Here is a 22,601-nt window from a genome sequence, read left to right on the forward strand (position 1 = left end):
ACATGGGTTCAATTAAGAACACGTCATTAAAAATAAAGCCTTCAAAGAAACTGGAGATTTTTGTGACCGATATTGGTTTAGATACAGAAGATGCACCAGAAGGTATTCGTCTTTTGCAGCGACAGGCCGAAGGAGGCAACGTTCTTCTAAGTGTTGCCGATATCGAGTGGCTTCAACAGTACTTGCAGACTGCTCAAGCTTCGTATTATCTACATGAACTTCTCCAAGGTTGTGAGATTAGTTTGCCAGAACCAGAACAGCTTCCACGGAATCCGGAACTGGAAGCTCGAGTGCAACGTCTGCGAAAGGAGCAGGAAGCCCGTGAATACCGCGCTATGACAAAGAATGTCGATGCTACAACGATGCGTTTACCAGAGGATACCATTTCCTATCAATGTAAGTAGATCCCTTTACCTTCTGCTACTCGGGGAGACTGAAGTACGTTATAAATCCTTTTCGGGTAACTGTAGTTGTCCTCAGTATTTCAGTAGGCAAGTGCTAGACCATTTTATCAAAATTTTTGCAGCTTAAGAGACCACTTTTGATCAGCTCTTCTTCTTTTCCAATCCCAATAGCTATGAGTCTTTTGTGAGCATTTTTCCATTCATTCAACTCCCTTTTCTTCAGCCAATTTCTTCAATTTTCAAACAATGTGAACTCTTTCTGAAAGACAGTCGCTATCACTCATGTTTCCAAGTCTTGATGGTGGAGCCGTGTTTGGAGCGCTGTTCATTTCAATCAATTATTCCCTTTGCAGTTCTAGTGTCGTCCCTTCATGGAAGGTTGGCGATTATGTTTACCCCTACCCCTTCGTCCCATTTCCTGATACGGGTGTTATAGAAATCGATTCCCATAAGGAACCTGTAATATTTGGGCCTAAATGAGTAAATTAATAATACCAATATAATTGGTCTGTTATTGGACAATATAAATTTTCCAGCTAACTCATTCCTGTTGCCAGCGATTCGCACCACTATGCCAATTTGGGCTCATCAGTTGGTAACTAGCATATATACCAAGACGCATGGCTACTGCACACTGTGGAGGCCACTGCGTAGGCTAATTAGAGCCACCGGCAATGTCAATGTACTATGAGAGACTCTGTTTTTAAAAAATTGACGCTTGCTAGGCTATCAGATGTTATAGAAATCGATTCCCTTAGGGAACCTGAAGTATTTATTCCGAATAAGTAAATTTATAACACCAATACCTGGAAAATTTACAATGTCCAGTAACAGAACACATCTCTCATAGTGCATTGGCCCTGTTAGAAGCATTTCATTTTGGAGCACTGGGTTATAAAACATTTTCTGGTCACACTCTTAGACGATTTGGAGATTATATTTGGCCATGTGCGACAGAACAGAATGACTTTGGCCGCCATTTTGAAAACTTAAGTCTAGTTGAAACTCGAATATGCGAGTTCAACATTCGTGACCACTGCACGCTTGAGGATGTGGAAGTAGTGCAGCGGAAGCTAAAGCTTGTACTAAGAAGTATTTTTTTTTTTTTGCTATGGGCTTTACGTCGCACCGACACAGATAGGTCTTATGGCGACGATGGGAGAGGAAAGGCCTAGGAGTTGGAAGGAAGCGGCCGTGGCCTTAATTAAGGTACAGCCCCAGCATTTGCCTGGTGTGAAAATGGGAAACCACGGAAAACCATTTTCAGGGCTGCCGATAGTGGGATTCGAACCTACTATCTCCCGGATGCAAGCTCACAGCCACGCGCCTCTACGCGCACGGCCAACTCGCCCGGTAAGAAGTATTTTAGGGAGGCTTCTGTTAATATGAGATTTTTTTGTATCAGTTATTAAGGGAATAAAGGATAGAAGATTGATTTCTAATCCTATTCATACCCCTAATCACAAAGTCGATGTAGTGGCAATAAGCGTACCTAATACTAAAGTTGTAGTAAATAAAAACTTAGCAGGAGTAGTGAAGATTAAAAAGGAAGACATTAGAAAGGATTTTCACTTTTTCCATATCCATACCTAGGCTATCGCAAGACAAATCTGCACCACGCTTGTCAGTTTCACACGATTATGTTCCTAAGTCACATATAGGCTACAGTATAATGCCAAAAAACTTCACTGTACCACTCAACACAAAATAAATTTCTAACTTCTAAATGGAATACAAGCACAAATAGGCTCATTTTTTTCCGTAATTACACAACTGTGGCGACAGCTCCTACCCGAGTTGTAAATCACATTTCTTTCACAAGAGATGACAAATAACATTTTCAGGGCTAGGAAATATGTGATCATACTCTTAAGCGGTAATAGCGAAAATTCATGATGCGATAGGTGTGTTGATATGTTCCTAATCCTGATACAGGATACCATATCACGTGACAAACATTCGCTACACTACACTGAGATCTACAACCTTGTTAATTTGATAACTGGTACCCCAATCTACGAAGGGGTTGTCAGAAAATAAACGGAATGACTTTTTTGGGCTTCAATAATCCCGTGCTGGAGTTTGCAGGTGGTAGTACAGGAAAGGTCTGACCTTGTGAGATACAGTGCGAAGCACATCTCTCGCGTTCAACACAAAATAAATGTCTTAACTTCTGAATGGAATGCGAAGTACAAACACAAATAGACTCACCTTGTTATTCAGCAATCTTGCTGCTAACCGGCAAGCAAAATTGAATATTCCTGAGGCTAACAGCTTGCTCCCCGAAGGTTCAACATATCCTGTGAAGTTCAGGAATTTCAGGCCTCTTTTCGCAATCACACAAGTGTAGCAACGGATCTTACCCAAGTTGGAAATTACATTTGTTTCACAAGGGGTGACAAGTAATATTTTCAGAGCTAGGAAAATTGTGATTTTATTAAGCGGTATTACTGAAAATTCGTAGCGCGATAAGCGACGTATATTTGTATAGATTTAATATGATGAAAATCATGACTTCCAATTTACGACGTGCTAAGCGGGAAAACGTGTTCATGAGGAACGCACTAATGATGTTTCACTGTATTGATATAGAAATGTAATTTTGTTATGTTTTGTTACTGAATTTTGGGTATAGATGAATTTTAATACCTTGCATATTATTTCATGTTCCAGTAAAGCAAATCAACAAGCAGCTGATAGCAGTAGCTCAGTTCATCATCTCTGTCGTTGCTGGCTTTGCGTTCGGGTTTCTTGGCATTGAACTCATTGTGGGCAACTTGGACTTTGGATTCCGCCTGCTTCTTGGGGTCATTTTTGCCCTTGTCATTGCATTAGCAGAGATTTACTTCCTAGCAAAGAAATTAAGTGAAGACGTAGAGCCTGTACAGCCACTGAAACCTCACCAAGAGTAGAGGCCACATGTCTGTATTATTTTTATTTGTGCAGCTTTCTTGTACAAAGTGTCCCCATTGATTTCTTAATTTTAAACTACTGGTAAACTGTTTAAATTTAAAATGTACTATAGATCTTTGATTTTTTTCTGTGAATAGTTACACAAATTCATTTTTATGTGAATGTTTGATCTTGCAGGGTCATCCAATGAATACAGAACCGCAGCTGAGGCTGGCAAGCTATCATCTTCCACCAGCTGAATATGAGTGATAACCTAATAAATTTGAAAGCCCACACTCCACGAGGAATTTCTTCATGGCGAGAAATCAGGGGTGTAGGCTTTCAAATTTATTAGGTTATCACTCGGTACTCGAGTATTAGCCGTTTGAGAATTTACATACCCACATAAGTAAAACCACACTTTGTCCGAGAAGAGAAAGAGATTGGAATCAAGTTCTCAGTCATGCAATTTATTCAAAATCTATTTACTAAATCTAATCTTACACACAGCATTACTAGTTCTTGCACCACATTATAGGGTTTTAACTTCAGCAACCCGTTGTAAAAAAATAAAAATAAAAATTAAAAAAAACCGTAAGAAATTCCCGTTTGCTGAGAAAGATGGCCAAGAAGAGATTTCTAAGGAGAATTTTTCAGGCATTGTCCGATGTCTTTAAGATTTTTCTCCTGTTAGCACTGTATGGCACATTCTTCCCGGATTAAGCTGCCTCTGTGCATCAGTGGTAAAGTGTCGGCCTCTGGATCCCAAGATAGCAGGTTCAAACCCGGCAGAGGTAGTTGGATTTTTGAAGGGTGGAAAAAATCCATTCGACACTCCCGATGTCAGCATGTAAAAGATCTCTAGTGACACATTTGGTGTTTACCCGACAACATTTATTAAATCTTAGCCACAAACGCCCAAGAGGGATTCGGTTTACTCTGTCTGCCATCTAGTAGACCTAGAGTAAAATGGAACGTCGAAATTTACAAGCAGACAGCCAGATGGTGTCAAAATGTCTGCACATGGTAGCTGAGGCCATACAATTATTATTATTCCATTATTAATATTTCCCATTTCACAATATTAATGAACCGTCCCACGACTTAGAACTCAAATGCCTGGGAATTTCTCTTGAAATAATCTAACAGCACTAGCGGATTCTGACAGATTGAGAAATGTTGATGTGAGAAAGGAGGTTGGAATGCAAAACCTAAATGAGAGAATGGATAGGAGAAAACTAAGATGGTTTGGATATGTAAAGAGGATGGAGAAGGAAAGAATACCAAAACAGAAGATGGAGATAGCCTGGATTCGGAAAAATCTATGTAGAATCTGCCCCACAATGTTTGTAACACGAGGCACCACTATGTGGCGCATGTAAAGTGACTTTTCTTTGTTTATTACTTTGGTTTCCACTAGTAGCACTGAGGTAAGTAGAGGTCAGTAGAATAGCACTGCTGCCAATTGTTGTCTGTTGGTTTGATATGGCTATATTTTTTTTTTTTTTTCCTTGCCATGTGGACAGTATGCGCCACAGCCATCGATAAAGCCTCTCGTTTTAGGTCCACTGTTCTCATGACAGACATTGGCCCGAATGTGCAAAAATACGCTAAATCTAATAACCGACCTTTATTTCTTGCTGTAAGCCCCGAGATTAAAGGAGGAATTGAGAAAGTGTAAGGTTACCATCCGACACCATGACACTTTCAATCTTCGTGGGCCTCTTTAGTTGTTTTTTTGGTGCAGTGGTTGGTAAGTCAGCCAATGCCCATGATCCTTGGCAGAAGCAATGGATGATGGCACCTGGACCACTATTTTAGGTTATAAAAGTAAATATACTTATAGGGGCAGGTGGGTTAGACCCTGACAGGCATAATGAACACATCTTTCCTCCAGAATCATTTCTAGGTAAGAATAGCAGCATTGAAACTAAAATATCGTCGTTGCCGGGACAAAACCTCCTATGTGATAATATTTTTGGAGATATACTGACCCGCAGCACATACGTTATGAAGAGCGAGAATGCCTTGGCAATATGCACACAATATTGCACCTTAGATCACAGAACCTTACCAGTCAAAGTTCTAAGCTAAAATATTTCACATAGGAGGTTTCGTCCTGGCAGCAACGATATTATGTAATGATCCTTGCGAGGCAGACTATATTTCTACCCTGGATTGGGACAAAATGGTGGAAGGAGAGAAGATGAATTGCCATAAATATCCCGACCCAGCAGGAGCTGGATAAGGGGAAAGCGGAAAGGAGGAGGAGGCTAGCGAAATCTGTGTGGACTGATGCAGATGTTGATTCCCATAGGGAACCTAAAATATTTGTCCTGAATGAGTAAATTTATAATACCAATATAATGGTCCGTTATTGGACATTATAAATTTTCCAGCTAACTCATTCTTGGTTGCCTGCGTTTCGCCCTCGTGTGCTAAGTTAGGCTCGTCAGTTGGGACTTAGCACACCACCCAAGACGCAAGGCTAGTGCATACCGTGGAGGCCACTGCATAGGCTATTTGAAGCCACCAGCAGTGCCAATGCACTATGAGAGCTATGTCTCATTTCCAAAAATAGATGCCTGCCTGGCCATGAAATGATGCAGATGTTGATTCCCATAGGGAACCTAAAATATTTGTCCTGAATGAGTAAATTTATAATACCAATATAATGGTCCGTTATTGGACATTATAAATTTTCCAGCTAACTCATTCTTGGTTGCCTGCGTTTCGCCCTCGTGTGCTAAGTTAGGCTCGTCAGTTGGGACTTAGCACACCACCCAAGACGCAAGGCTAGTGCATACCGTGGAGGCCACGGTATGCCACGGTATGCACTAGCCTTGCGTCTTGGGTGGTGTGCTAAGTCCCAACTGACGAGCCTAACTTAGCACACGAGGGCGAAACGCAGGCAACCAAGAATGAGTTAGCTGGAAAATTTATAATGTCCAATAACGGACCATTATATTGGTATTATAAATTTACTCATTCAGGACAAATATTTTAGGTTCCCTATGGGAATCAACATCTGCATCATTTCATGGCCAGGCAGGCATCTATTTTTGGAAATGAGACATAGCTCTCATAGTGCATTGGCACTGCTGGTGGCTTCAAATAGCCTATGCAGTGGCCTCCACGGTATGCACTAGCCTTGCGTCTTGGGTGGTGTGCTAAGTCCCAACTGACGAGCCTAACTTAGCACACGAGGGCGAAACGCAGGCAACCAAGAATGAGTTAGCTGGAAAATTTATAATGTCCAATAACGGACCATTATATTGGTATTATCTGTGTGGACGTACAAATCATAAGTGTAAAAACTCAGTGTGGAATAGAATAGTAATTAGGCCTATTTTTATTATTTTCCATTTATCCTCTGCTCATTGTAACGCTAAATAAAGTGCGTTGCGAGATAAAGCCAGAACCATAATCCCCGAAGGCTCCCCGTCCGCTTTTATGAGCTCAACTTAGCACACTAGAGCAAAACGCTGGCAACCAGGAATGAGTTAGCTGGAAAATTTATAATGTCCAATAACAGACCAATGATATTGGCATTATTAGTCACTCCCAGCTGCCATTCTGGTTCCAAGATAATTGGATGACCCAGTACAAAGATACGTACAATTAAAAGGAGTGTAATGCTGTAACCCACCAGTTTTTAAAGCATAGTATATTATTTAAAGGAGAGACCTTATTTTTGTGTGTGTGTGTGTTCAACAATCCTACAATTTTTGTTCTTCTCAAAACATAGTGAATTAGACCCTCTCAGGACTCGTGGCTGATTAATTAATTGAAGAGTGGGTTCAGAAAGGAAGAACAATAACAAGACTATAGTGCTACTAGTAACCAACACACAAACATAAACACTCAAATTACATGTATTGAAACAGAATATTGCCAAGAAGAGACATAATCAAAACAATGGCTGTTTCTTACCCTGTGTTGCACTACTGTGATTTTATTGATATTCATAAAAAGCATACCCTGTGTGATGCTCTGAGCAAACAAAAAACAATGTAGTTAAATACAAACTTTTAAGTGAACCATTCTGTGCAGCTAGTGGACAAGGAAAGATCCTCAACATGAACTGTTTATCGGAAATGTCTTAGAATATACTACAACCCAAGCCATCATGTCCCAAAAAAATCTCCTTGCATCTTTGTACATGATCCATAAGATATTGCAGGTTAGAGGGAAATTTGTGAAGTTAAGGACCTTTTTCAGTAAGATTGAAATAGTAACTGTTGAAACCCTTTTTAAAATAAATCATTGCAAAAGACTGTGTAGTTCTAACAGCCTTTGCCTAGTTTTGGAATATCCATGGAGCTTGCTGAAAATGTTTGGCGTCAAAACTAAGTCCTATTAAAAAATCCGTCTGCTGAAATCATTGTACTTAATGTAACTGATAGCTGTTTAATCCTTTCTTCTAAGTGCTGGCTTGCATGGAGGGATTTATTCAGTTGATGGATGTTACTTCTTTGGAATGTAGAATTTCATTTCGTGACATTTATCCATCTTGAAGGAGCTGATCATCTAGCATGTGTATTGTGACTTGAGCATTCAGCTGTTGCTTAAACAGAAAAATATTACATTTCTTGACAGTAACATTGGTTTTGTCTAATTCTTACTCTTTGTAGTGGGGGAAAGGTAAGCGGATGGTGGGGATAAGCACACTGCGTTGTAGCCTACTAGGGCGGGAGCGTGGTACTGCCCAAACAAAAAACAGTGCCCGAGTGTGCACAAGAAACACAGCACACTCCAACACGATACTGGTACCTCCTCAACTGTGCACAATTGTGCTGACACAAGCTTGTAGACTGCTCCTCCATGCACGAGATGGTAAGACCACTCTAGCATGACCACAGGACACAACACCTGACAGTACGTGAGAAGCAATAAAAATAGCAGTTATACCTAGTCAATCCATTGGAACAAATTTTACCTTTTCATCACCTTTCGGGAATTCTATTAATTTCAGTGCAAAACTGTCACCCTGGTGTCTCTTAAGACCAGCTAGCAGTTGAGAGCACAAAAATACATAATAGTAATCATACATACCCCACGTCGTTCCATCTATTCAGTGCGTCCGTGAATGAAGCCCCACCACCAGCTTCTGTCTTTGTGCTTCTCTTCTTCAGTCCTGTTGCAATCTTGTTTCTTACCCCGTCCATGTATCTCATCCATAGCTGTCTTGGTCTTCTACTAGCATTCAACCTTAACATGTGGCTATACCACTTAAATATATGTAGAGTTATTTTATTCTGCAGTCTGTCAATTTGATCCTAGTTTTTGAAAATGTTAAGATCCAGATATGGCCGAATGGTCAAAGCACAGAGAATATTGTATGGAAAGAAGTGTTATAAACTACAGTACCAGTATTAAATGTTCATAAAACCATTGAAAATGGCAGCCAAAACAATATGATATTGACAGGCATATCAAGATGAGTTATCTGACCTATTTATAAGAAATGCTGCAGAGTAGCTCGGGTCCACTAGTTTATTTTAAGTTGTTAAAAATAGAGCCGCACTTCAGTATCTTCCCAGATTTCAAACCCTTTTTACAACCTTTGTAGCCTAGGTGATGCGATGTTGGAAAGGACATGGATTCCTAGAATTCATGGTTTTAGTGTTTTGGTTATTCCCTTCATTTCATTTAGCTGATCACCTAATAGTTTGTGTACAGTATTCTGTTGCAGCTTGTATGGTAGCTGCCAAATTATATTTAACAGGATGTTCGGAGTGTGTGAGTTTCTTTTTATATGGGGATTCATTTGATTCATCACTATATAAGCTTACATTAACTATTTAACATCCTCTGTATGAATTTAATTTTGTGGTTTTGGAACTACCTTAGTTTCTTCAAAACTTGAAGTGGGTTCAAAACATAATGCCTCTTTATACTATGTAGGTTTAACAAGCAATGCCTTACAGGCCTATATTTGAACAGTAATTAATGATGATTGTCAGTACAAGAAAGTTGGTGTGCCAAGAACTTTCCTTCTATCACAACCTGTGCTGTGCTACATTAGGATCCTAGTGATTACTGTGTTACAATAACATGACCAATGTATATGTTGCTTTGCTATAAATTGGGGGACACTTATTCACCATTGCAAGTTTTTTTTTTTTTTTTTTTTTGGTATGGAAGAATGGACAGTTGTTGACATCTTCCAGTGTCAATGGAAATTTTGTACTGAAAGAATTTTGTGTATATAAATGTATAAATCAAATTAATGAATGTCTTCAGTGCAAATATGTAGTGTGGAAGTGAAGTATGCATACATAGCCTCATGATTTTTTTAATAGAAATGTAAGCTTTGTAAATATAACTAAAAAAAATAAGGTGTTTTGGATAAGAAATGTATAAAAGAAATGTAACAAATTATGTTCTTTATAAATTGTTTATGGTCTGTTAAATATTTATTGCTTTATTAAATATTTCAGAGTTCTATTTCATATTATTTTCCACTATTTCCAGACCTACTCTTTACCCCTTTGATAAGAATATTATGCTAGGTTCCAGATTATTGTGAGAATATTTTTTTCGTTTTTCCGAGTATTGAGTTGATGCTTAGTGGTAATTAAGTGTAAATGGTCTCTATTTTAAACCCGGACCGTCTAGCGGCGTTTCTACTCTCCGAAACCTAAGCAGCTGTATGGGAGGCGTGCGCATAGTTCCTGACCTTGCAAGGAGCATGCACATGTTCAACCTAGCATCAATAGCCAGTCTGAACCTCGGCTGTTAACATGGTGAGACAGTTATCATTGCAACACCGTATTTTTGTATGTAAAAGTTATTTAAGTGCAAGTCGACTCTACGGGTACGCGTTGCATTTGCTCAGCAATTTCCTGGTGAAATGCCACATTCACGAGCACGATTCACGTACAGTAGGACCCCGTTTATCTAAAATAAAGGGGGTGGAGCCACTTCGGTTGACGTGTTTTTTCGGATGGCACATGCTAAATATTTTCGGAAGTTAAATGTCGAAATAGAAATGCATAAACTCTGTTAAGCAAAGGTGCATCCTGTATATTAACATTAAAATGTTTACATAATGTCACTCATTGTATAAAATCAGTGATTTTCTTCTGAATTTTGTTGGTGCAGCGCTCTCGTGCAGTTATGTCGTACCACCGTTTAATCAACAGTACATCAGCTGGTGTAGATTCATCGCTTTATTCAACAAAGCGCAAAGCGATCTGAAATAATGAAACCATTTCTTTTGTTACTACTGAACTAAATACTGTATACAGGCATTTTATTACTGTAATGAAATGAAATGTCGTATGGCTTTTAGTGCCGGGATATCCCAGCACAGGTTCGGCTCGCCAGGTGCAGGTCTTTCTATTTGACGCCCGTAGGCGACCTGTGTGTCGTGATGAGGATGAAATGATGATTAAGACAACACATACACCCAGCCCCCGTGCCATTGGAATTAACCAATTAAGGTTAAAATCCCCGACCTGGCCGGGAATTGAACCCAGGACCCTCTGAACCGAAGGCCAGTATGCTGACCGTTCAGCCAACGAGTCGGACGGTAATGTAATTAAAGTGTATGGTACTGTATTTTAATAAAAAATCAAAATCAATCTTAACTCCAGTGCATTAAACCCATCACCTGCTGTAACTCGATTCTCAGAACTGCTGTTGTCAAAGTCTGAGTCGTCTGCATAGTCTTCTTGACAAATAATACAGTAGTATTAATAATAATAATAATAATAATTCTTGCTTGTTCAAGGAAAATGTACCATGGAACGAACTGGAGGGTAAGAAACTGTTTTGTTTTATGCTACACGTGCATTCTGGCATAAATCATAATATAAAAATAGGGTTTGCCTAGTAGCTCTCAGCACGTACAGCAAGAGAATTACTAATATCGACGGCTAAGAGCGAAAGGGAAAAAAAAAAATATTGAAATACATTTTTGCCAGAGCATTTCGGTTAAGCCGGGTTTTGGTTAAGCAGAGTTCTACTGTAATTGTAAATAAATTTGAAACTACTGGCTCAGTGCTCAATAAAAAACATGCGCACACACAAACAGTTTTAACAGAGGAAAAACTAGACGACATTGGTGTGAATCTTGAACGGTCACTGAATAACTCGTAAGTTATGAATTTCATTATGGTCCGTATTGACAACTGATCACTATCAAAGGCCCCACCAATTCAAGACCCTTAGATTAGTGTTATATTATCTTTTATAATTGGTACTAGTTTTGACCTTGCTACATTAGGACATCTTCAGCCACAATCAAATTGAAAATACATGCATATTTATAACCACCAATAAAAATTACAAATTGGTATGTCTTAAGTAAAATCTAAATATAAAACAGTGATGAAATGCCAGACTAAACATTTAAAATTGAAACTAAAATAACACATTAAAACTGTTGTGACTGGTGTTGGACTATGCCAATGTCTTTATGTCCGATTCTTTGGCTGAACGGTCAGCGTACTGGCCTTCAGTTTGGAGGGTCCCGGGTTCGATTCCCGGCCGGCCGGGAATTGGTTAATTCCAGTGGCACGGGGGCTGGGTGTATGTGCTGTCTTCATCATCATTTCATCCTCATCACGACGGGCAGGTTGCCTACGGGAGTCAAATAGAAAGACCTGCACCTGGCAAGCCGAACCCGTCTTGGGATATCCCGGCACCAAAAGCCATACGACATTTCATTTCAATGTCTTTATAATAACCAAGTATTGTTGAGTCTTGAATTGATCTTAGCTGATATTCATTGTCTGTATAGTGGACCCATTTGATCTACAATTTATGCTTTGTTGAATAGAATCTAGAGGCCGACCCCGCAGTGTAGGGGTAGCATGCCTGCCTCTTACCCGGAGGTCCCAGGTTTGATTCCCAGCCACGTCAGGGATTTTTACCTGCATCTGAGGCTGGTTCGAGGTCCACTCAGCCTACGTGATTACAATATGAGGAGCTATGTGATGGTGAGATGGCAACCTCGGTCTAGAAAGCCAAGAATAACGGCCGAGAGGATCCGTCGTGCTGACCAAATGACACCTCGTAATGTGCAGGCCTTCGGGCTGAGCAGCGGTCGCTTGGTAGGCCATGGCCCTTCGGAGCTGTTGCGCTGTGGGGGGGTTGAATAGAATATAAGAGTAACAGTTTATATATAGCTTTGAAGGGGACATTCACGGCTTGAATAAGTGGCCTTTCCATCAGATGTAATGACCTATTGTGTTAATTCAGTGTAAAGTGAATGTCCCCTTGTTCCTCGTAATTTATGTGCACTCGGTACGGACACCAACACGGCTTTACATTGCACCGACACAGATAGGTCTTATGGCGATGATGGGATAAGGAAGAGCTAGGAGTGGGAAGGAAGCGACCGTGGCCTTAATTAAGGTACAGCCCAGCATTTTCCTGGTTTGAAAATGGGAAATCACAGAAAACCATCTTCAGGGCTGCAGACAGTGGAGTTTAAACCCACTATCTCCTGAATACAAGCTAGCTCCCTGACCCAAACCACAAAGTCACTTGCTCGGTCTAGAAGAAGTCAATAGAGTTAGAGAGTTGGTAAGGAATGCTGAAGATAGTATACAAAATGTAAAGTGTGAGACTGGGGACACAATGTATAATATAACTATTTATAATAGTTTATTTAAATCCACCTTGATCAATACACTCATTAAATGAAAGAAACATTATTAATTAACCATACATGTTTCGGGAAATCTCAACCATTCCCTTCATCAGTGGTTAGATCAAAGAATAACACTGGGGACACAGTCGGAAAAATAAAATTTATATTGTATAAATATAAAGGGTATCGTGTAGTGTCATATAGCCAGTATTTTATCAAAGACTTCAGACTTTGACATTTTTAAATCTTATTTTAAAATACACTGATGGAAAATGAAATCCAAACACTAAGAAAGAGTTGTGCTAGATAAACAAAATTCGGGAGATGTATTTGCACATCTGAAAGATGAGGCGCTCGTTGACGAAGAGTGGTGCTAGTAGTGCCAGTATGACCTTGCAAAGTAAATTTGCTTTAAATACATGCTGTACTACTGTACTTTGTGAGCATTAGTTGTCCAGTGTTGTAGGTGTAAGTCAAACATGCTTAATTATGGCTATCATTTCCAGATTTACTTCTTTGCGGAGGTCCCAAGTCAACTTAAAGAAATCACATTATGACAAGATCAAAACCATAATTTTTGTTATATGTAATTTAATGTTATAATTATTCCTGCAACATTGTCTTGTATACATATATTTTAGTTATCACATAATCTGTTTAACCCACCGCCAGGGCACGCCTTCTCTTGTAACATGAGAGGGCGCGGCGCACTTCGTGCGCCATGCGGTTTTTCACTTGAAAATTGGTTTCTTGTTTACTTATACCTGAATATTTTTATTTAGGGACGTTCTTAAATAGTTTATTCATATATTTGAATTTAGAAACTCTATTTTATATTTATTTATTTGCTGATACAATGTTATGATAACTTGGCCATCGTATTATTTACAGAATTAATATAAGTTACCGAGACAACGTTTTAGTCTTTAGATATCGTTACGTCAGCACAGCTTTCACAGAGATAGTTAATCTCAGCATGCTTCTTGCAAACAAACTTCCTGCACTGATCACACACTATGGTGGTGTTGACATTCTTTGCTCGTCCACAAGCTTGACATCTGCCTCGTTGTTTTTCTGGGTATATTGCACAGGTTCCTCCACAACTTCTGCACGGTACCTGATGAGAAATGTCTATCTAGAGGTATGCTTTGCATCATTGCATGGACACTCAGTTGCTCTTTCATCAGTTTAAGAGCTAGATTCCTGAGGTAAATCCTTCTCCTGTCTTTAGGGTTACTCTCATTGAACTGAAAAACAATTTGAGAATTTATACCAGCCTTATTCGTCAAAGCATCTTTCTTTTCGTGATCCTTGCCACTGTGTATGACGCACACATCTGATCCACGGTATCCACTCCCCCTTTAGTGGCATTATAGTTCAGAATGATATGCCCGGCAGAGGGTTAATTTTTATACGGCCGTGCGCGTAGAGGCGCGTGGCTGTGAGCTTGCATCCGGGAGATAGTAGGTTCGAATCCCACTATCGGCAGCCCTGAAAATGGTTTTCCATGGTTTCCCATTTTCTCACCAGGCAAATGCTGGGGCTGTACCTTAATTAAGGCCACGGCCGCTTCCTTCCAACTCCCCAGCCTTTCCTATCCCATCGTCGCCATAAGACCTATCTGTGTCGGTGCGACGTAAAGCCCCTAGCAAAAAAAAAAAAAATTTATACGGCTGAAGATGGCCACTAAGTGGCTGAGACTAGTGCCAAGACTGACGTAATATTATTTACTTGATATATGTCAATTTATTTCTTATGAATCCAAACTACTTGAAAAGACAAAATCAGGAGTGAAATAAATAGGAAGTCCTTATTTGCCGTGTAGTAAAGAAGCGTAGACTTTACTGGTATGGGCACATTATGAGAATGAGGAGTGAAAGACCTGCCAGAAAATACTTCGACCTTACTGTCCAAGGAAAGAGAAAAAGGAGAAGACCAAAGAAACAATGTATAGACACAGTGAAATCAGATGTGGAGGAGAGAGGTCTCAAATGGGAAGATGTCCTGGAACAGAAGATGTATGCAGACAGGAAGAGATGGCAAGCGTCACACGTCGGAAATTGGAGTTGGAAAAAATTATTATGATTTGATTCACCTGGTTTCTCGTGTTCCTTTTGATGGTTCTACCTTTCTATATACAGAATGACTTGATTTGCACATTCTTGTTCCTTTCCATCACTTATACTGTAATTGAAATATACAGTACTAATACACTCAAGATGTACAGAACAGAATTAACCCTGGACAGGTAGTGCTCGTTGATGAAGTGTGAGAGGTGGCGTGGGGTACTTTCTGACTACTATTTTTTTTTTTTTGCTAGTTGCTTTACGTCGCAGCGACACAGATAGGTCTTATGGCGACGATGGGGCAGGAAACCTAGGAATGGGAAGGAAGCGGCCGTGGCCTTAATTAAGGTACAGCCCCAACATTTGCCTGGTGTGAAAATGGGAAACCACGGAAAACCATCTTCAAGACAGTGGCGTTCGAACCCACTATCTCCCGGATACGAGCTCACAGCTGCGCGCTCCTAACCACACGGCCAACTTGTCCGGTACTTTCTGACTACTATGATTAAACTTGCTTTAATAACAAAAATTATTAATTTTTAAGTATCATATATTGATATATAAACGGAATTTTTGTTCCTGAACATCAACAGTTGGTAGGACTAGCCCCGCGCTTCTGCTATGCTTAGACGCGACCATTAGGAGTGGGGAGAGCGTGCTCTTAGATATTTCCCGCCATTTCGTCAGTAACGCTCACGATGTCGGAGCAACAAGTGCACCCCTCCACTGCACAAAGCATAATTATAAAACTTTTCGCCGGGCTGAGTGGCTCAGACGGTTAAGGCGCTGGCCTTCTAACCCCAACTTGGCAGGTTCGATCCTGGCTCAGTCCGGTGGTATTTGAAGGTGCTCAAATACGACAGCCCCGTGTCGGTAGATTTACTGGCACGTAAAAGAACTCCTGCGGGACTAAATTCCGGCACCTCGGCGTCCCCGAAGACCTTAAAAAGTAGTTAGTGGGACGTAAAGCAAATAACATTAATTAATTATTAAAACTTCTCGCTCGTGAAGGAGTTACAGTGGCAGAAATTTGCCAGAGATTGACTTCACAATTCGGTGATGAATCATTGTCAAGGACGTGCGTGTTTGCCTGGCATAAAAAGTTCAAGGAAGGACGAGAACGTGTGGAAAATCAGCAACACGATTGCCGTCCTTGGACCAGCATTACAGACGAAAACATTCGTGCAGTTAAAGACATTATTGACAACGATCGACGGGCAACAATAGGCCTATCAGAAATTGCAGAACAAGTCAAAATCAGTTATGGGAGCTGTCAAGCAATCATCACAATTCGACAATGCGCGGCCCCATACTGCAGCTTTAACTGCCTCCAAGTTACAGGAAATGCACTGGACTACACTTGATCGTCCTCCTTACAGCCCAGACTTCTCGCTCTGCGATTTCCACTTGTTCGGACCACTTAAAGAAGCTCTAGGTGGACAACGGTTTGAAGATAACGAGAGTTTGGAAGACTTCATGCGCAACTGGCTGGTGACACAACCCTGTTCTTTTTACAATGAGGGCATCAAAAAGGTGCCCATACGCTGGGACAAATGCATTTCCAAAACAGGAAACTATGTGGAAAAATAAATTGTAATTGCCTTCTGTTTTTCAATAAATGAATTTAAATAAAAAATAAAATCCCATTTATATTTGATCCCCCCTGAAATTTTAACAAAAATACATGTATATATCCAGTACTAATTAACTTCAAAGCACAGAATGTTATAAAAGTAAAAACTGACATACACAGGAATAGTCTTTTATAAATACCTTATCTTGCTGAATTCTGCTGACAGGCTTATGTTCTGCTAACAACATAACGTTATTGCTGCAGTATATCCCTGGGTGCTGGGGAGGGATGCATCCAAAATAATTACGCTACTGGAAATAATCATTCTTTTCATGACAAAGCATATCGTGATAAGTATTTCATTTGTGAGCATAATTTCCTCTGACTTTCATTTTCCAGGTTTGTACAGTTTGCAGTGAGTTGCAACATATTATCATTCATGAAAAATATGCTCCAAGCTTCTTCAGATGGTGATACACTTCTTGCTACGAGTTTCACTCACGGTAAATGAGTGACAATGTTGTCGGTTTGAATACATGATTTTTTTAGGAGGAGAATTTTTGTCCAGTTTGTTACACCATCTTTTCCTGTTACAGCACAAAACTGTTGAGAAAGAGGTAAACCATCATCACTAATATTTACTACAGTGATAGTCATTGTAAGTACACCCAGCACTGCTGCTGGTGCGTTTCCTGACAAACGGGACTGTAGGCACAGGGTTCAATAAGACACTTTATTGCACCTCTTGACAATAATCCCTCTTTCTAGGAATGAACGCCCTCCACTACAATGATACTAACCTATAATAAGGCAAGGATTGTGGGGAGAGGTATGTGGCAGCCAAGATCTCAGAGTTTGAAAATAAGTGCAAGTAAACAAAATCAATTTCCTCCAGGTCACAAAAGACCTATCCAATTGTGAATGGTGTAGCTCAATTATTTCTATGCAACTGCATAGAAATTCGCACATAAATTGAAATAATTCCAATACCTTCAACACTGGCTTCAACCAGGCTTCTGACACTTTTCAGGAATGCTCCTGCCTGTCTCCCACGTTCGATTATTTCCTTATCATTTCTTCCACTTTCCTCTAATGATACTTCCCAGGTACTTGAAATTCTCTACCTTCCTAAGCTATTCCACTCCAAGCATTATCCCTCTCCTTCTTTCTAGTTGTGATCACTATCTCATTCTTTTTGGCATTAAATTTCATTCCAGATTGCTTCACCTCCTCTTCCCATGCATCTAACTGTTCCTCGATATCCTCTTTTTTTTCTCCCCAGACTTACAGGTCATCTGCAAAAACATTATCACTTTCATTTTTCCTTCCCCAATTTTCCTTGCCACTTTTGTCCTTAGCTCATCCATTACTATAATGAAAAGCAAAGGTGACAGAGCACTTCCTTGTCTTAATCCAATTTTTTGGCTCAAACCAGTCTGTTCTCTCTCCTCCTACTTTCACACAACTGACACTCCCATGGTACATCTCCCTCTCTCTTTCTATTGTCTGCTTCTCAACACCTTTTATCTGCAAGGCTTCCCATACCTTGTTTCTGCACACACATGATCGTATGCTTTTTCAAAGTCCAGGAAGGCCATCAGTAGATCTTTACTCCACTCATAATGATGTCTTGTAACTGTCTTACTGTGAACAGAAGGTCTACTGTAACTAGGATACAGGAAAAGTGAACTGAAATTTTTGAGAAGCAGCATAGGAGTGACAAGAATGGATAAGATGATAAATGAGGTTAGAGATATAGTAAAAGAAGATTACTACAGAACAGGAATATTTTTCTTTTTTTGCTAGGGGCTTTACGTCACACCGACGCAGATAGGTCTCGTGGCGACGATGGGATAGGAAAGGCCTAGGGGTTGGAAGAAAGCGGCCGTGGCCTTAATTAAGGTACAGCCCCAGCATTTGCCTGGTGTGAAAATGGGAAACCACAGAAAACCATCTTCAGGGCTGCTGACAGTGGGATTCAAACCCACTATCTCCCAGATGCAAGCTCACAGCCACACGCCTCTACCCGCACGGCCAACTCGCCCGGTAGGAGAGGATAGAGGCATTTACATTGAGATGGTGTGGACACACGAAGAGAATGACAGAGGAAAGGAAACCGAGGAGGATGCAGAAATGGAGATAACAGGAAAACGACTCAGAGGAAGGCCAAGAGACAAGTGGATAAAGGGAGTGGAAGAGTGTATACAGAGAAAAGGAGAGAACTGGGCAAGAGTAATGAGGGAAAAGTGGTGGGAAGACAAGAGGCGATGGAGAGTCTTATGTTCCAAGCAGACCTGGCCAACAGCTAGAAACTGAATATGATGAATGAATGAATGAATGAACCTTTAACACTACAAATTACAGTAGATTGAGGAGGACACTGACTTGCTGCTTGCTTAATACTATTGCATAGAAATGTATTTTCTTGAAGCATGCACCATTTTTGAACAAAGGCTCTAAGACAGTAGGAGAAGAAGATGAAGAGTTTATAATATAGTTGTCTTTGTTGTGTTAACAGGAATAATTTAAAACTTTTGTCCCCTTAGCCTGTCTTAGACTTTCAAAATTGTACTTAAAATTTAAAAACTTGGTGACCAACATATTACAGAGGGTAAAATGATGGAACAAAAGCATAGCAACTGCTATACTTGTCTAAACAATAATAACAAATAATGAAAAATAATTTTGTTATTACTATAGAAACTTTCCTCAGCACACATTGCAGCTGTGTGCTTTGCATAAAGAGAATTTCATATCAGAAGTTTTCAAACTCCTGTAGAATAATGGGTTCAGTAAGACATTCAAGTGATAGTCGCACTGCGCTAACCAGGCAAAAGTCCAAGATCATGGGCAAGAAGAGGGAGGACCGCGTGATGCAAGCCAAGACCACGTTCGAGTCGGTGCTCATCGAGACTAAGACTGCAAACACTGTGGTCCAGTTGCTGAAAAGTGGAGAGGACCATGTGATTGTCCAGGTGTGTGTGTATGTCTACCCTCTGGTCAGAATCTTGCTATCAGGGGTGGAGCCCTGAGGAGTAGAGATGATGCTATGAAATGTGCATCTTATGTACCAATGAGGGATCCGCTATATCCATTCACTTCCTTTTAGACAATTTCTACTTCAGTAAATACAAATTTTATATTTAAAATCAGCCTTGTCAATACTTGGAGTTATTTATTTATTTGTTATCCACCTAATACACCGTACATGTTTTGAGGACCTTATTGTCCTCTTCCTCAGTGGAAGAACCAAGTTGGGAGAAGTTGAATTTGGTAAGTGGTACGATCTCCAATAGAAAGAGAAAGGAGTTATCCTTTTTTGAAAACACCATCCAGCCAATTAGTGGGTTAGTCGCCTTCAAGGATTATCTTGTAGCGAATGGTGTGATGCCTCGGAAACGGCAGGCAATGTAGTGGCTGAACGAGTTATTCCAGGCAGAACCATGGACACTAACCTTTTTTTGGTGCTGCCACAAGGAGGTAGAAACTCTTGCTCACGTCCTCGATTATTGCTAGCATATAGAAGCTCTGTGAAATACTAGGCACCATAAAAAATCATCTGCCATTGCTCAAGCGTTAAAGGACTCAGACTTTACAGTCTTCAAGGAGGCTCACGGTCTCTCTATTGCCGGCAGCACTCATCCAATTGACATGATAGTCTTCAAAGAACACAGCAAGGGCTTCATAATAGATCTGAGAATCAGATTCAAGACATCCGAAACACAACCCAATGAGGTACATGAGGATTAGAAAACAACATATGAACCAGCCATCCCATTCTATCAACAAGAATACTGGCTGGATGATATCGAAGTCATAGGATTAATAGTTGGTGCTAGAGGAATCATTCCTCCCTTTCTTTTGTCCAGCTTTGCAAATCATTTAACCTCAATCAGGCACTAATAAAAGAAATTGCACTAACTGCCATGAAATATTCCATCCAAATCCTGAATCCTGAATCCCAAACATTTTAATGCAACAACATACAGTGTGTCAAATGTAAAAACCAAGTCACAGTTATTTTTAATATTCATCTTGTCTTTTTTGTATACTTTGTCCTCAGGGGCAATCTCCAGTTGGGGAATGTTGAAATAAATTAAATAAATTAATTAAATAAATAAATAAATAACAACTTTCAAATATTAAAAGATATAAACAGAACTTAAATATTTCTACATTTCTAAATAATTTTGTGTCAGTTTATAAAAGTAATTTTACTGAACTCGATAGCTGCAGTCGCTTAAGTGCGGCCAGTATCCAGTAATCGGGAGATAGGGGGTTCGAGCCCCACTGTCGGCAGCCCTGAAGATGGTTTTCCATGGTTTCCCATTTTCACACCAGGCAAATGTCAGGGTTGTACCTTAATTAAGGCCACGGCCGCTTCCTTCCAATTCCTAGGCATTTCCTATCCCATCATTGCCATAAGACATCTGTGTTGGAGCGACGTAAAGCAAATAACAAAAAATTTTTTTTTAAAGTGTGACTTGATACTCCTGCCTATTGTAAGAGGCAACTAAAAGGGGCTCTTAGTTTGGGAGCGTGGGTTGGCGACCACGAGGCCCTTAGCTGAGTCCTAGCATTGCAGCCACTTACTTGTGCCAGGCTCCTCATTTTCACTATACAACCTCCCTTGGTCAACTCTGGTTCTTTTCTGACCCCAACGCTATTAGGTACCGAGGCCTAGGGAGTCTTTCATTTTCACGGCCTTCGTGGCCCTTGTCTTTCTTTGGCCGTTACCTGTATTTTTCGAGTGTCGGACCCTTTCCATTATTTCCCCTCTGATTCGTGTTAATATCACTCAATCACTACTGATCTGCATTTAGGGCAGTCGCCCAGATAGCAGATTCCCTATCTGTTGTTTTCCTAGCCTTTTCTTAACTGATTGCAAGGAAATTACAAATTTATTGAACATCTCCATTGCTAAGTTATTCCAATCCCTAACTCCCCTCCCTATAAACGAATATTTGGCCCAATTTGTCTTCTTGAATTCCAAATTTATCTCCATATTGTGATCTTTCCTACTTTTAAAAACAGATTATAGCATATTGAATAAAAAGGATGGTTTTTTAAACTCCTGGAAAATAAGAACCAAGTTGAGAGAAGCTCTAATTTGGTAAGTGGTGCAATTTCCAACAAAAAGGGAAAGGATTTATCCTTTCTTTGTCAACATCAACCAGCCAATTAGTGGGTTAGTCGCCTTCAAGGATTATTTTATAGCCAATGGTGTGATGCCTTGTCTCCACTGACAGCTCAGAACATACCACTTGGCTCGGCTCCTTTCTCCCAAGTCTTCCCAGCCCGAACTTTGCAACATTTTTGTAACGCTACTCTTTTATAAGTAATAAATTGACAAGACCTTTTCATTACAATCTTCTTTTTCTACCACTTTTCCCACATCCGTGGGGTCGCGGGTGCGAACGGTGTCACACGCGGGTTTGGCCCTGTTTTACGGCCGGATGCCCTTCCCGACCCCAACCCTTCATGTAGAGATGTAATCACTATCGCGTGTTTCTGTGGTGGTTGGAAGTGTGGTATATTGTCTGAATAGGAAGAGGAGAGTGTTGGGTCATATACAAACACCCAGTCCCCAAGCCAGAATAATTAATCAGAAGCGATTAAAATCCCAGACCTGGCCGGGAATCAAACCAGAGACCCTCTGAACTGAAGGGCACTACGCTGACCATTCATCCAATGAGTCAGACACCTTTTCAATACAATATGTCAAGTAAATAATATTACATCAGTCTTGTGACTAGTTTCAGCCACTTAAGTGGCCATCTTCAGCCAAATAAAAATTAAACAGATTGTGATAACTAAAACGTATGTGTAACAGACAAAGACAATGTTGCAGGAATAATTATAACATTGAAAGGAAATGGAGCATGGCTTTTAGTGCCGGGAGAGTCCGAGGACAATTTCGGCTCACCAGATGCAGGTCTTTCTATTTGACATCCATAGGCGACCTGCACATCATGATGAGGATGAAATGGTAATGAAGACGACACATACACCCAGCCCCGGTGCCAGAGGAATTAACCAATAATGGTTAAAATCCCCGACCC

General features: G+C 40.3%; 2 protein-coding genes across 2 annotated transcripts in view; both read left to right on the plus strand.

Moving 5' to 3' along the window:
- The first annotated feature begins 2 nt into the window (after nucleotides 1-2).
- On the plus strand, nucleotides 3-5,583 carry LOC136882298 (transmembrane protein 199). The gene is made up of 2 exons (XM_067154868.2): nucleotides 3-396; nucleotides 3,078-5,583. Exons 1-2 carry the CDS (start codon nucleotides 3-5, stop codon nucleotides 3,314-3,316), a joined length of 633 nt encoding a protein of 210 aa, XP_067010969.1. The 3' UTR covers nucleotides 3,317-5,583.
- Nucleotides 5,584-9,971: 4,388 nt separating this feature from the next.
- The window catches only part of LOC136881794 (armadillo repeat-containing protein 3), a 71,213-nt gene continuing 58,583 nt past the window's right edge, over nucleotides 9,972-22,601 (plus strand). The window contains exon 1 of the mRNA XM_067154231.2: nucleotides 9,972-10,045. Within this exon, the coding sequence (XP_067010332.2) occupies nucleotides 10,043-10,045 (3 nt within the window). The 5' untranslated portion in view covers nucleotides 9,972-10,042. The remainder of the gene's footprint in view (nucleotides 10,046-22,601) is intronic.

This window comes from Anabrus simplex, chromosome 10 (genome assembly GCF_040414725.1).
Source record: "Anabrus simplex isolate iqAnaSimp1 chromosome 10, ASM4041472v1, whole genome shotgun sequence".
NCBI lineage: Eukaryota > Metazoa > Arthropoda > Insecta > Orthoptera > Tettigoniidae > Anabrus > Anabrus simplex.